The sequence below is a fragment of the Orcinus orca genome, chromosome 7 (assembly GCF_937001465.1).
Source record: "Orcinus orca chromosome 7, mOrcOrc1.1, whole genome shotgun sequence".
In the NCBI taxonomy this organism is placed as follows: domain Eukaryota; kingdom Metazoa; phylum Chordata; class Mammalia; order Artiodactyla; family Delphinidae; genus Orcinus; species Orcinus orca.
In genome coordinates, this window is record NC_064565.1 from 58,581,680 (window position 1) to 58,596,829 (window position 15,150).

The 15,150-nt window shown below is 36.7% G+C and overlaps 1 protein-coding gene across 7 annotated transcripts in view; it reads left to right on the forward strand.

Annotated features, from left to right (window-relative positions):
* The window catches only part of UBR3 (ubiquitin protein ligase E3 component n-recognin 3), a 233,013-nt gene extending 226,526 nt beyond the window's left edge, over window positions 1–6,487 (forward strand). For 6 of the 7 annotated variants that reach the window (XM_033423538.2, XM_033423540.2, XM_033423541.2 and 3 more), the window contains 3 exons: window positions 2,403–2,612; window positions 3,619–3,758; window positions 4,055–6,487. In XM_033423538.2, coding sequence (XP_033279429.1) covers window positions 2,403–2,612; window positions 3,619–3,758; window positions 4,055–4,172 — 468 coding nt within the window. In that variant the 3' untranslated portion in view covers window positions 4,173–6,487. The remainder of the gene's footprint in view (window positions 1–2,402; window positions 2,613–3,618; window positions 3,759–4,054) is intronic. The other variant, XM_033423543.2, reaches the window with a different exon arrangement.
* Window positions 6,488–15,150: the final 8,663 nt, after the last annotated feature.

A 15,150-nucleotide genomic window follows, 5' to 3' on the forward strand; every position in this document is an offset into this window, starting at 1 on the left:
CTGTGATGGGGCAGAATCTTGTGATGGGGCAACCCCATCAGATCTGTATGGAGCAGGAAAAGAGGTTATTTTCCAAAATAAGTCATAATGCTGTCAATGTAGGAAGGCAGATGAGGTTGCCAGACAAATTGGAAAAAACGAACACTGGTGGCCCGCTACCTTCACATCTTACCTCCCCAGCACATAGACATCCTTCTTCTCATTCACAGAGTTTCATTTCTTCCCCTGTTTAAAATGATGTAACTGTTCCCTTTACAACCACAGATGCAGCCACCATTTCCCAAATACCTAACCTGAAGTCACATCCTATAGTTATATCATCAAGCTTCCCTGAATCCAGAGGCTCTGGGAGATGTCCATTCCTTCTGTGATTTATTGTTCTTACACCCCAACGGCCTGGAAATTTTTAATTAGCACCTACTCACCCTGAATTCAGTAGTAGGAGAAAGGAAAAGAGAATGAAAAATATTGCAAAAATATATGCCACAACAAGCAAGAAAATTTTAAATTAGTCATAAAACTGTAGCTAATATACAGTCAAATATATGACTTTCTTCTTTCACCTTCTTTGACCAGCACCTCAACTGGTTGGATTTATTTGAACAAAGATGTGATCCAAACTTTATTCTGAGAGGTCTGAGCTCAGTGATTTGTCCTGTCATGCTTATATAAGACTGTACTAGTTTTGTGTGAAATGTTTACCTTTCAAGCCTGAACGCGCTAGGGGTGGGGGTGGGGTGTATCTCTGAGTTTCAAACATACTGATACAGGAGGTATTTCTATTTTATTTGATGAGGTCACTCCCTCCAGACAATACTGTAAGCCATTCCCTTTCTTTTCCGAGTGGTATTAGGGAAGCTAGAGTGGTCAGATGACATTTAGTTTTTAATTCAGTGGAACTATTATTATGTTCCTTGTTGGCAGATAGCACACAGCCTCCTTACAATAGTACTGAAACCACAGAAGAATCCAGAATAGCAGGGAAACAGAAATTAAAGACCGAATTTTTAGGTCTAATTATGAGAGATGCCACCCTCTGGTTCCCAAACCTGTGCACTCCATCTGTAAGAGAACAGTCAATCACCCTTATGTACTAGTTGCTTTTTTAGGTCGTATACCTCATTCAATAGGTGTTTCCCTCTAGTTGGTACCATCTAAAAATTCATCAGCAAAGTAGTTCAGCATTTAAAAGACCAGTGATTTTTTTCAGATGATTGACTATATGTTAAGATCAGTTAATTCCATAGACATCCACCTATTGTGTTACATCTTTCTTTATGAAGAAAATTCTTTGATTAGAGACCATGTGGTGTGTGCTACTGGGTAATTTACAACCTAATCTGGATAAGTATCAAGTTCAATGAGGACAAATTGCTGTTCCTTCCACTGATGGAAGGGTTCCATATATAATGAACCCGTTACAGAATATGCAGTCTTTGGAGTCCGGAGTTGGGCACTGAGTATTGGCAAACAGCATATTGTGAGCCCATATATTGTCCTTATCCTTGCTTCCATGGCTGCTATATCCATGAACATATTGATAAACACCAAGCTGGATACTTAGTTATTAGACTGATTTAGATGGATTATGGCTATAAGTAATGTGAGATGATCACCACGTGAATTGCCAGCCTCCATACTGTTTCTTAAGATAATAGATTCATACTACATTTTATCTGATTTAAGTGTTAATGAAGTAGCATCTAGAAAAAAAATTAATGCTATTTCCAGTATTTTTATATAACTGCAAAAAATGAACAAAATACCCTGTAGGGAAATTTAACTAATTTGTTTTTTTTTTTTTCACACTTACTGAGAAAATTTATGAAAAGAGTTGTAGCCCCAGCACTTATGGATACAAAAGATCTTAACAGCTTGAGGTGTAAGATTTTTCATCTTCTAGGAATGAAAGATTATAAAGTATTGAAATAGAAATATGAATTATAACCATGATCTTCCCTAAAGAAAAAGCCAATGAATTGTTTGTTTATCTAAGAAAGGTCAAAAACTTGGTTTTGAAAAATGTGTATAACTGTTTAAAATTATGTATTAAGAATATTTAAAAACAAGTACATCTACGTATATTTTCCATGCATGCTTAGTTATATTTAATATTTTTCTTTTAAAGTAATAACAAATTTCAGTGTTTTAGGTGCTTAGTCTAAAAACTCACATCATGTTTTAATTGAAAATTACATTAAAATAGAGAATCATAATTGTTGAAGTACTATTTTAGTCATTTGTAAAATGGAAATGGGAAGAGTGTTAATAAAGAAAATAAGCCACATTCTTGGAGACAGATTTTCTTTTCTTTAAAAAAAAAAGGCCTTTTAAAAAATAAATATTTTGTGTTAGTGACTTAAATACATAGGACTAATGAATATTTTTGAATAATGTTTTAGGCCTTGCTTATCCAAGAGTCAAGATGGAAATTGCCACACCTACTACAGTTGCCTGAAAATTATAACACCATCTTCCAGTACTACCACAGAAAAACCTGTAGTGTCTGCACCAAGGTTCCTAAAGATCCTGCCGTTTGCCTTGTTTGTGGTACTTTTGTATGCCTGAAAGGACTTTGCTGCAAGCAACAAAGTTACTGTGAATGTGTATTGGTAAGCAAGAGTAAATCACATGGAAATGTGGTATATATGGTCAAGCCAGCTCTTCAAATTTAACTACTCTTTGAATTAAATACACAATACATATAAGGATCTTGTTTTCGTTGTTGTTGTTTTATTTATTTTTAACATCTTTATTGGGGTATAATTGCTTTACAATGGTGTGTTAGTTTCTGCTTGATAACAAAGTGAATCAGTTATACATATACATATGTTCCCATATCTCTTCCCTCTTGCGTCTCCCTCCCTCCCACCCTCCCTATCCCACCCCTCCAGGCAGTCACAAAGCACCGAGCCCATATCCCTGTGCCATGCGTCTGCTTCCCACTAGCTATCTACCTTACGTTTGTTAGTGTGTACATGTCCATGACTCTCTCTCGCCCTGTCACAGCTCACCCTTCCCCCTCCCCATATCCTCAAGTCCGTTCTCCAGTAGGTCTGCGTCTTTATTCCTGTCTTACCCCTAGGTTCTTCATGACATTTTTTTTTCTTAAATTCCATATATATGTGTTAGCATACGGTATTTGTCTTTTTCTTTCTGACTTACTTCACTCTGTATGACAGACTCTAGGTCTATCCAGTAGAAGGGTAAAAACAAAAACAATGACAACAACAAAAAAACACCTGGGGTTTTATTTAAGTGGGTAAAACTTTTCCTAAGTGCAGCTTCAGTTCCTCTCCCTAATCCCGCTGCCCTTTAATGGTATATATGGTTCAGATGTTGTGCTGTGAAACAGCAGTCATATATGCTGTTGTAGACACTAGCCTCTGAATTAGGTTTAGGTTAGCTCTTAATTGATTTCCGAGGTAATCCTTATCCAAATTCCTCCTCATGTATTGTTAATAAAGTATTAAGAATGAGTTAATAAATTTAACTTAGGTGAAATCTGATTTTAAAACATTTAAATATTTCTGTGTTATTTAGAAGACAAGGCATTCTTGATTTTCTTATGAAGTCCATTTGATTATGAAGTTCAGTCATATATTTTTAATTTTTTAGCATTCTCAGAACTGTGGTGCTGGAACAGGGATTTTCCTTTTGATCAATGCATCAGTGATTATCATCATTCGAGGGCACCGCTTCTGTCTCTGGGGTTCTGTGTATTTGGATGCTCATGGAGAGGAAGACCGAGATCTTAGGTTAGATGTGCATGGATATATCCACATGTTTTATTGAAGTTTGGCCAGTAAGAATAATTTACCATTCCTGACTTTGTAATTATAATAATAATTATTTTTTTTATTTCTGGCAGTCATTAATTTAGAACTATTTCTATTTTGGGGGATATTTTCCCCATCATCATGTTAAAGAAATATGAAATAAACCAAATTACTATGTGAGATTTTTGCCATAAAGAATCTATTTTTAAAAATGTGTGTGAAATCTTCATTGTATTATATTACTTTTAATACTTTTTTTTCCCTTTTTATTCTAGGCGAGGCAAGCCTCTCTACATTTGTAAAGAAAGATACAAAGTTCTTGAACAACAGTGGATTTCTCATACTTTTGATCACATCAATAAAAGATGGGGTCCACATTACAATGGGCTGTGACTCACCACCTTAGCATTGCATTATATCATTTTCATTAAGAATTTATCAACAATAAGCTTTAACTTAATTTGGGGGATTAACGCTTTTGCTGAGGGAAAGAAAGAAAACATACATTATAAAGCCTTTCCAAAATTAGGTGCTTGGTAATCACATTAATGGTATAATAATTTTTTTTTAAGTATATGGAGAACATAACAAGTAAGAAGTTAAACCATTCTTTAGTGGTCCTTTTTTTGTTTAAGTCCACAATTAATAAGAAGCACAACTTGTTGACAAAATCATTTAAAAATGATTCTCCCAACAATGCCTATCTGCTATTCATTGATATTTAGAGTGGGTGTGATTTATTTAAAGTTTTACTGCTTCTTTATATCTGTGTATTTTAATTTGCATCTGCTAAACGTAATGCATCCTTTCCCTCTGCCATTCTTGTGTTGATTTGAGATTTTTGCTGTATGTAATTAGAAAAAAATGTAAAACATGATTTATGTGAAATACTGTATAGTAAAATTTGGTCTAATAGTAGAACTTTACATTTTTTTCTTATTGTGAGGAATCTGTTAAAAGTTTAAGGCTTTGCTGAAACTTAATTCATTCTCAGGAATTTCATAAATATTCTCCCCAGGTAAATAATTGAAATAGTTGTAAAATAAGTAGATAGCTGCTGTTAATATAATACAGTACATTTTGGGGGACATGTGTGGTTGGGGGAGTCCCTAAAAATCAAAATTTGCCATTTCATTTGGATGAATCACTTGAGGTAGTAACAAACAGATTTTATTATAAAATCAGAAGTTTTAAGAACATATACATGGCAGATTTTGATTCTCTGCATGCCCACCTTTTATTACCAACCAAGTTTTTTTATTTAAATGATTGGATTGGAAAAATGCTCTGACTTCCCCACAAATGAAGCATAGTTCTGGAACTTTCCTTATCAGCTCAAGAGGTTCATCTGTATTGTATCTGTGCAGTGTTATCACTGCTATTTCTGCTCGGTTTCCTAAAAGGGAAGGAAAAGGGCTCAGTGGTGATGATCCTCATGAATGAGCTGTACATCTGCATTCTTGTTAGAAGCTGCTGTGAAAAGCAATTTATGTTTGTAGGGTTTTTAAGTTAGTAAGAATGAAAATGATTGAGCTAAAACCCACTCTGTACTTACAGAGGGAAGATGACAGAAAAGCATGTGATATATTGCTACCAAAATTTTTCTTCCAAATGATTCAATAATTTGATGATTATTTAATATATAGTGCTATCAAGCAATTCCTGGTACTTTGGACTTCCATGGCTTGTTATATAAAATTACATTTTTACATGTAAAAATAAACTAAAAAACATCTAATGATAAACTATAAAAATAAAGTCAGATCTGTGTTCTAAAAATTATTGAATGATGACATGATATTACAGGATATAAAAGTGGACCTTAAATGATGGCCTTGCATTCAAACAGAAGAGTAAATATTCAAATATGTTCAAAAAGTCAAAAAATTACCTATAGCTCTACAATAAAAATACAATATGGAAGTAGCTTGCTATTTTTATATACATTTCCAAAATATTAAGTTAACTTTCTGAAAGACTAGAATGATTCTGTTGAATTAAACAGCTGTTCTTTCCAACACATTGCTACTTTTTAAAATACTGTATCATAAGTTCAGCCTGTCTTATTTTTTGCATCCGTCATTATGGATACCAGACCATATACTTTTGTTCTTCAGGTGTGGTTGAAGAACAAAATGCTAATTTACATCTCTAGTAAATACTGTTACAGGATTCATGAACTTCAATAATTACACAGTTTGAAACTCTGATGCTATATATACATGGTATAATGTACTCAGACTTTGGTTACTACATATTTAAAATGGAATGTTTTATGGTTGTGCATACGGATGTGAAGTGAAAATATTAGCCTTAACATTAAAATTTGGGTATTTGATAGTGTTTATTTTGATATTGGTGAATTAGTCACCAGTAAAATTTTAAAAAGCACTTGGTTGAAAATTGTACTTGAATTACATACATGCATGCTGCTAAACTAGAACTTTAATTTTTTTCCCCATAACTTTTATAAGTCCCATTTATAAACCCACTTTTAAAAATAACAGGTCCAAGTTAGAGTGATGTGTGTATATTATTCAAAAAAATGTACTGGTGTGATACCTTGTATGAATGATCATTTAAATACAGTACATTACTGTAGAAGCTAAATCAATCTTTATAAGCAAGCAGAAATTACAAAACTAGGAATAATCAACATTGTAAGATATGTTAATAAAAACCTACTGTCATTTGGTTTGTGAAAGGTCCTTAACATGTTTAATTCTTACATGTTTTTCTTTTTTTTCAAAGATGTTGACAATAATATGTGTAAGTGAGCATAGATGAAAAGATCAAAGCGTAACATCATAGTTGCTGTAAGGTGGAGTTAATATAAAGGGTTTGGTTTTCCTTTAACCACTTATTTACAGAGCTAGTTCCTGATTCTTCTGTCTTTGTCTCATAACTAATGCAGAGCCTTTGCTAAGTGTTCTTTTAGAATCAGGAAATGGGTGAAGGGAGAGGAAATGGGTTTTTAGAGAAGGAAATGGATGTGCAGATCTGAAGAACACTGCTGTGGTCCTTTCTGCTTTCTGAGAATCCCCAGCTAAACTTAAGAAATCTGAAGGCTTTTATGATAATGTTTATTTTGATTGATCTGTATCTTGTTTGAATTGACAATCCTTGCCCCTACCCCTCCATCCTGTAGCTCACCAGCCAGTTATCAACTAGGAATCCGTTTTTTTTCCTTTTTTTCTGTTTTATGTAATTTGATATTGATTTCTGTGACTTAGAAAAGATGCTGACTGAAAGCACCGAAGGCTTGGAGGTAACAGCAGTATTAGAGGAGGTGTGGCCCAAGGGTTTCTGTAACATCTCCAGGATTGTAACTGCTAACTCTCAGGTTCCTGTTGTTGGCTTGCATTTGAGGTCATGTTGAACAACAACGACAACAAAACAAAACAACATGGTTTTAACCACTAGAATCAAAACACAAAGACAAGGTGCATTCACTGGTGGTTATGCCTGACACTTGATGGTTAGTGGGAGAGCAGAAGACTTGTGACTGTCTCAGTCCCATTCACAGCACGTAGTTCTTTCCTTTAATGTTATGATCTGGCTGGATGATATCAAGCATTGCTTAGTTCATCAGGGATGAGCTGAATGGCAACGTGATCACTTCTCTCTGTTCATGGCACTTCAAGCTCCCTTGGTAATGAGGCACATTAACTATGGAAGAGCTATTACCTACCATCCTAGTGTACAGTAATCAACTAGCAGTGGAGTGAAGCTAACCTCAACTGATGCAACACAATGAAAAGGCATAATGGGACCTTATGTAGAGCTGCCTTTGTGTGAGTTAAATCAATGTAAAATGGAGCAATACCAAAATTGATGCAGCCGAGCCCAAGAGCAGGCTAGAGAAGTAGAGTCAAGAGCACAAATAAAAGCTTGAGGGGAAGAAAAAGGGACAAGAGAAAGGAAAAAAGTCTAGAGCAAAGAGGATTCATATCTGATTACCTCTTATTAGTGCAGAGAAGCAGGTAAGAGTTGATAGTGGAACAGGCCTAGTATATGTGGGAGCTTGAGTTAAATGTTTAGACATATGGTAGGAGAGAATAGGCTAGAAATAAAGAGAGGTACCACAGAAGTCATACTGAGAGCCCAGTAGGGTTAGAAGCCATAACATCTAAATGGAAGCAATTAGAAAGGTTCTATGACTTTATAGGGCCCCTGAGATCAACAGGGTTTTTTTCTGATATCTGTTTATATTTACATGGTACATTTTAAGGCAATGGCTGCATTGTCATACATAGTAGAAACCATAAAAAAGAGTTAAGAAGTAAAATGTACATCATACACTTATGTATATATATTTTTTACAGAGAGGTAAAAAGGCTTATAAAAAATACGGTGTGGTTTTTAGTATACAGGTAAAGAATGGATTATCTTCTACATGATGATTAGGACCAGATTGAAAAGGAGAAGAGAGGCCAATAGGAAGAAAAGAAAAAAAAAAAATGCTAGAAGGAAGGGCGTTTTAAGAGAGAGAAACCAGTAAACATTAAGTGCTGTGGAGAGGTTAAGTGACATATAAGCTACAAAAGAATTCATTGTATTTTGAACTAAGTGATATCCTTGATGAGCATAGTTTTGATGAAATGGTAGCGGTAGAAGCCAAGGTATAGCTTCTGGAGGTGAGAAAGTAGAAAATTGACAATGAAGTAGAGGCGTAGAACACAATTTTCTAACTCTCCCTAGAGTGTCCAGGACTTATCCGTGTCTGCAGGACACCTGGTCATGTATGCATCAAAATCTACTTCCAATTGGCTTTTATTCTTATTCAGATGGTATGTTACCATCTGAGTCTAGGACATAAAGTCAACAGAGCTGGGTTTGAATTACCTCTCTTTATCTCAGTATAGTTAGGAATATGCCCTTTTTCAAACAACAAAAACCTGGCTAAGCAATGGCTTGAAGAAGGAAGGCGTTTATTAGTTTCAAGTAAAAGGAAATTTGAAGGTAGGCAGACCAGAAAGGGGCATCTGCACAAGGAAATCATTATGGATCTAGGTTTCCTGTTTTCTTGCCTAGAGTGTATCATTCAACCTCATGGCTACTATGAGGATGAAAGCAAGATGACTGCTAACCTTGTTTTCCAGGCAGGAAAATAGGACAAAAGCTTCTTCCTAAGGTTTTGTCCTTTGTTTAGCAAGGGAGGTCCTTTCCCAGCACACTTTTACATATCATTAGTCAGTACTGTCAGATGGCCACTACTAAATGCAAAGAAATCTGGGAAGGTAAGTGTTTTGGCATTTGAGCCCCAGTGCTAGAGAAATATAAGGGGAAAAACAGACTGAGTGGCTTTTAGATAGCTAATTCAATGCCTGCCACGCTTCGGTTTCTCATCTGTGCAGGGGAGACAATAGCTAACACATGATTAAATGAATATAGACACTTCTGGATTCTAGTAATGGCAGATTAAGTGATTCCGACTGTTAGTTATCTATTGCTGTGTAACAAATTACCCGAAGATTAAAGCAGTACAACAGTGTTCGTTAGGTCACAGTTCCGTGGATCAGAAATCCAGGAGTAGCTTAGCTGGGTGGCTCTGGCTCAGAGTCTCTTATGAGGCTGCAATCAAGGTGTCAGCCAGGGCAGCGGTCATCTGAGGCTTCTGAGTGTCATATGGATACTGTAAAGGAATCAAAATTATATAACTTTATCTCCAAGCTTCTCTTTTCTTATGTGACATTTGGGTCATTTTTTACAATGACCTTTACATTTCTTCAGATCAATGCCCTTCACTTTGGTTTTAGTTTTTCCAAAGGGGATATCCCTGGTGAATGACTATGTAGAGATGATTCCATCATCTTGTAGACCCAGGTCTACACATACTGATTGCTTGCCTTAAAATGGATGTTATAGGCAAGCAATTTCTCCTAAATGTTCTTGTTTATTTAAAGGAATAGCTGCTTCAAACAAATTAATTTCTCCCTAATTTTCCACTATTAATTACCTGTAAAATAAAAATAGTTTATTTTACCATTCTCATCTATGATATGGTTCTCATCTATGATATTACCATACAGTAACTCTGCTGTTAAAAAAATTCATCACCTAATTTTACTTCTCCATAAGATGATATAAGCAGTAAGGTTCTTTCAGATGTGTGAGGGAAATTAAACTCTTGATTCTTCTATGTCTTTTCTCCTATTTGGTGCTTGGGATACTGATTTTATTTTATAGAGGGAAATAAACAAGACTTCATGGTAGCTAGCAGGTCTGACTCCTATCTAGGCATTTCCAACCCTGTTTTGTAAGCTCACTGATATTTAGTCTGGTATGTTGGGGAAATTTTTACAACAAAAAGGTATTTTATCCTAACATTGGAGTACACTTCCCGTATCTCAGCTATCCCGTAATTCTTTTTTTTTTTTTTTTTTTTTTTGCGATACGTGGGCCTCTTACTGTTGTGGCCTCTCCCGTTGCGGAGCACAGGCTCCGGACGCGCAGGCTCAGCGGCCATGGCTCACGGGCCCAGCCGCTCTGCGGCATGTGGGATCTTCCCGGACCGGGACACGAACCCGTGTCCCCTGCCTAGGCAGGCGGACTCTCAACCACTGCGCCACCAGGGAAGCCCTATCCCGTAATTCTTCATACCAACTCCACTAGATGGCGCAGTAGAGCGAGCGCTAGATCAGGACCCTGAGTTGCTGGAGGGAGGAAAGCGAAGCCTGTCAACTAATTATACTAGTGATTGAGAAAAGCATTTGTGAAAGCACTTGCTCTGTTGCAAATAATCTGAAATGGATGAAGAAAGAGTGGGAGTGTCCCCAGTGGTCAGCATTTTTGACAAGATAGAAAGATGGGAGAACATTTGAAAATATGAGCACAATTTGAACAAATGCCTCTAAGGTGAGGTTGATTGTGTTATTACTATTGGTGTTCACTAGGACACACACACACACACACACACACACACACACACACACACACACACACACACACACACACACACACACACACACACACACACACACACACACACACACACACACACACACACACTGCCCTCCTACCCCGACAGGAATCCTTGTTTATCAGTTTACTTCCTAAAGCTCATCCTTTCCCCCCTTTTTTTTTATCTCTTTGAAAATGTTTTCTTCCTGATCTCATCTAGTTTTTGGCCAGTTTGTGGCTCTAGCTGTAATCCCTCGGACTCTTTTGATACACTTTTCTCCCATCAGTATTATCAGTTTTATTCAAGAATCATTTTAACAGCCTGCTGTTCGTAAAGCCTTGCCTTAGATGTCAGGTATACAGAGCAGAGAAGTGAGCTAATGACTGTAAGAAGACATTGTGCTTGGCATTTTGTCCACATTATACTGTTTAATTCTTATAGCAACCCTATTGGACAGACATTATTTCCCCATTTTACTGATGAAGAAATTAGGCTGAGAGGCTAATTGGTGCAACATCACACAGTCAGTTAAGGAGTTGGAACGCAAACCCTAGTTTAACTCAAGTCTTCAGTATTTTGCAATATCAAAAATGATTAAGGTGGCCACAATGTTAAAAATGTGCATGAACCATATTTCTAGGCAGACTTAAATAATTGTTAGAATGAAGTTCCATGGGAATGCCAAGAAGGGTTCATTCCATCTGGGAGATCAAAGAAGGCTCAACCAAGAAGATGGCTTTGAAAGTGGCCTTGAAGGATGCATAGGATTTTATTAAACAGGTAAAAGCGATCGGGGCCTTCCGGGCTGGTAAAGTGCAGCAGAAGCAAAGGCAGGTTAGCTGTAGAGCACACACTGTATCTGGGGAATGGAGGCCTTTAAATGCCAAAAAGAGTTTCACGTTAAAAGCGATGAGCTATCCCAGGTGTTGTAGGGGAGTGATGTGCTCCGTTCTGAGATTTGAAGGGAAGAGTGCTGTGGCACTGTGAAGGAGGGGTTGAATCATTATTTTAGTGGTCCGTGTGAGAAATAATCAGGATCTGAGGGAAATGGAGAGAAAACTATGGAACTGCAAAAAGGTGCTCAAAAGCCCAATCTACTGGATACTGGAGGTGAGGGACACGGGAATTGAGTTACTGAGCCTTCTAAACTCTTTTTTATTAAAATTAAATTACTTATTTTTTAAAGTTATTAAATTACCGAGTGGGTAATGATTCTAGTCACAACAACAGAGAGCACGGTGGGGGAAGCTTTTTGTTAGAGTGTGGGATTGAGTTTGGGATAGTTCTGGGGTCCCAATGACCTACACTTGGAGCTTTCTCACAGGAAGTTGTCTGGAGCTTGAGATGCAAACCTGGGGTGACTTCTGTGAGGCCATGAGGATAAGACCCAGTGAAAGAGGGCAGAGTCTCAGGAATACTTCCATTTGCAGGTAATTGTGGGGTCTGGTTACTGTACGGTAGGTGGTGGTATTTGTTAGACTAGGTAAGTCGATGTCCCTAACTAAGGGACTTGAGGATTGAGTGCAACTTGTCTCTTAGTGAATAGGAGGCCAGAGAGTGAGTGACTAGGCCAGGGTGGCGGAGATGCAGGGCAGGAGATAAGGAAGATTGTGCAGGAGATCTGGGGACAATGTAGCAGGAAATTCAGATTTCTTCGCACTTAAGAGTTTGGCCTCTCACAGGAGCGACCCCCAAAGGTGGGAGGTCCGCAACCAAGATTCCATGACGCACTGGAGATTCTGGCTTAGCGACAGTTAGGTCTTCTTCCACATACTTTCTCCACACCCACTTCCCTGGAAGCGCTCCCAGACACGGCTTTTAGTTCACTCTCTATTTACTGTTACCTTCCTTAAAAGCAAACTCGGACTGTAAAGAGTAGCAAGAGGGAGATCTTACGGTGATCGAATAGATCTGTATTTGATTGTAGTTCTGTGTTTGATTATACAGATCCACACATGTGATAAAGTGACACCCACACCTATTTTACCAATGTTAGTTTCCCAGTATTGATATCATGCTATTGTTATGTAAGATGTAAGCATTGGGGGAAACTGGGTGCAGGATATAGGGTCATCTCTGTACTATCTTTGCAACTTCCTGTAAATCTGTATTTTTTAAGGCAGGTGATTCTGTTCAGTCCATCTCTCTTTGATATCTTTGTTCTAGACCTATTGACTGACAACCAATTTGAGGCCTTTCTCAATACCCCTTAATTGTGTTTAAGCATCAACCTTGAAGTTTTTTGTTTGTTTTTTTTTAATTTCTTGGATTCAGCTCCGTTTGTCTCCAGATCTAACTGACTAGCTTCCAATTCCAATAATACTCTGTCCCCCACCATTATACTTATTTTACTATTTTGAAAAAGAAAGATATATGATAAAAAGATATACCTACATATGTCCACATATATAGATTTGTAGGACAGAGTTTCATCAGTTAAGGGGTTTAACAATGACCCAATGCTCTTTTTTAACTCACCCATCCACCATGTTTATGTAGGCTCTATGTTCTTGTGTTATTCTGTCCTAAAGACCCTGATGCAGACAATCTTCCACCCTTTACTGGTAAGAAAACTAAAAACAGTAACAGAAGTAACTGTCCTAAGATGATTCCACCAGTGAATGGTCAGGCCAAAGGCAGAATTAAATCTTTCAAATATTTCAGCTGTAACTGTTTACTAAATTAGCCACTTTAAAAAAAAAAGAAGCTCACCAATGCTTATGACAAGGACCAAATGAAAACCAGACAGTGTGCCTAAAAGAAATATAAAACATTTCTATCTTTTATTGTCTGTGGAAATTGATGACAAGAAGTAGGATAGAGGAATATAGAGGTGTTTTATGTATTTATTTATTTTAAAGCAACAGGTACTTATTGAGGGCCTTAAATTCAAGACCCTATGTTGGTTGTTCCTGGGAATACAAAGAAGTAAAATGTACATATACTCAAGGGGGTTATGCTGTGGCTGGTGAAACATTAATTTACCTATAAACAGTAATTAGCAATGCATTTATAGTATGAACCACAAATGGCTAGTAGTATAGTAAAAACAAACAAACAACTATAAATGTAGTATAGTAAAAAAAAAAGAAATCTATAAAAACTTCCTAGGATTGGAGACACTGATATTCTTGAGGAGTATGGACCTTGAAGGAGGAGAAAGGGAACAAGAGATACAAGATAGGCAAGTAGAGGGCTGATGTTCTCAATCTACTAGGAGGAAATAGAAGGTAACTGTTAGAAGCATAGACTTTTCTTCTGCTTACTTTGGGCTTAATTTGCTCTTCTTTTTCTAGTTTCCTAGGGTGGAAACTTAGAATACTAATTTTAGATCTTTCTTCTTTTCTAATAAATGCAGTCAATGCTATAAATTTCTCTCTGAGCACTGCTTTTGCTGCATCCCACAAATTTTGATAAGTTGTGTTTTCATTTTCTTTAGTTCAAAATATTTTAAAATTTCTCTTGAGATTTCTTTGACCCAGGTGTTATTTAGAAATGTATTATTTAATCTGCACATATTTTGGGATTTTCCAGTTATCTTTCTGTTATTGCTTTCTAGTTTAATTCCTTGTGGTCTGAGAGAAACTTCATAGGATTTCTGTTCTTTTAAATTTGTTTAAGTGTGTTTTATGGCCCAGAATGTGGTCTAGCTTGGTAAATGTTCCATAAGAGCTTGAGGAAATTGTGTCTTCTGCTGTTGTTGGATGAAGTAGTCTGTAGATGTCAGCTGTAGCCAGTTGGTAATGGTGTTGTTGAGTTCAACTGTGTCCTTACTGATTTTCTGTCTGCTGGATCTGTCCATTTCTGAGAGAGGGGTGTTGAAGTTTCCAGCTGTGATAGTGGATTCATCCATTTCTCCTTGCAGTTCTATTAGTTTTTGCCTGTTTGATGATCTGTTGTTAGGCACATACACATTAAGAATTGTTACGTCTTCTTAAAGAATTAACCCCTTTACCACCATATAATGCCCTTCTTTATCCCTGATCACTTTCCTTACTTTGAAATCTGCTCTGTCTGAAATTAGTATAGCTACTCTTGCTTTCTTTTCATTAGCGTTAGCATGGCATATTCCTCATCCATTTATGTTTAATCTACATGGGTCTTTATATTTAAGGTGAGTGTCTTGTAGAGAACATACAGGTGGGTTCTGCTTTTTGACCCACTCTGACAATCTCTGTCTTTCAGTTGGTGCATTTAGACCATTGACATTCAAAGTGATTACTGATATAATTGAATTAATATCTACCATATGACTGTTTTCTATTTGTTGACCTTGTTCTTTGTTCCTATTTTTGTCTGCCACTCTTCCTGCCTTTTGTGCTTTTAATTGAGCATTTTATATGATTCCATTTTCTTTCTTTTTTAGTGTATCAGTTATACTTCTTTTTTAAAATACTTTTAAAAATGGTTGCCCTAGAGTTTGCAATATACATTTACAATTAACCCAAGTCCGTTTTCATATAACAC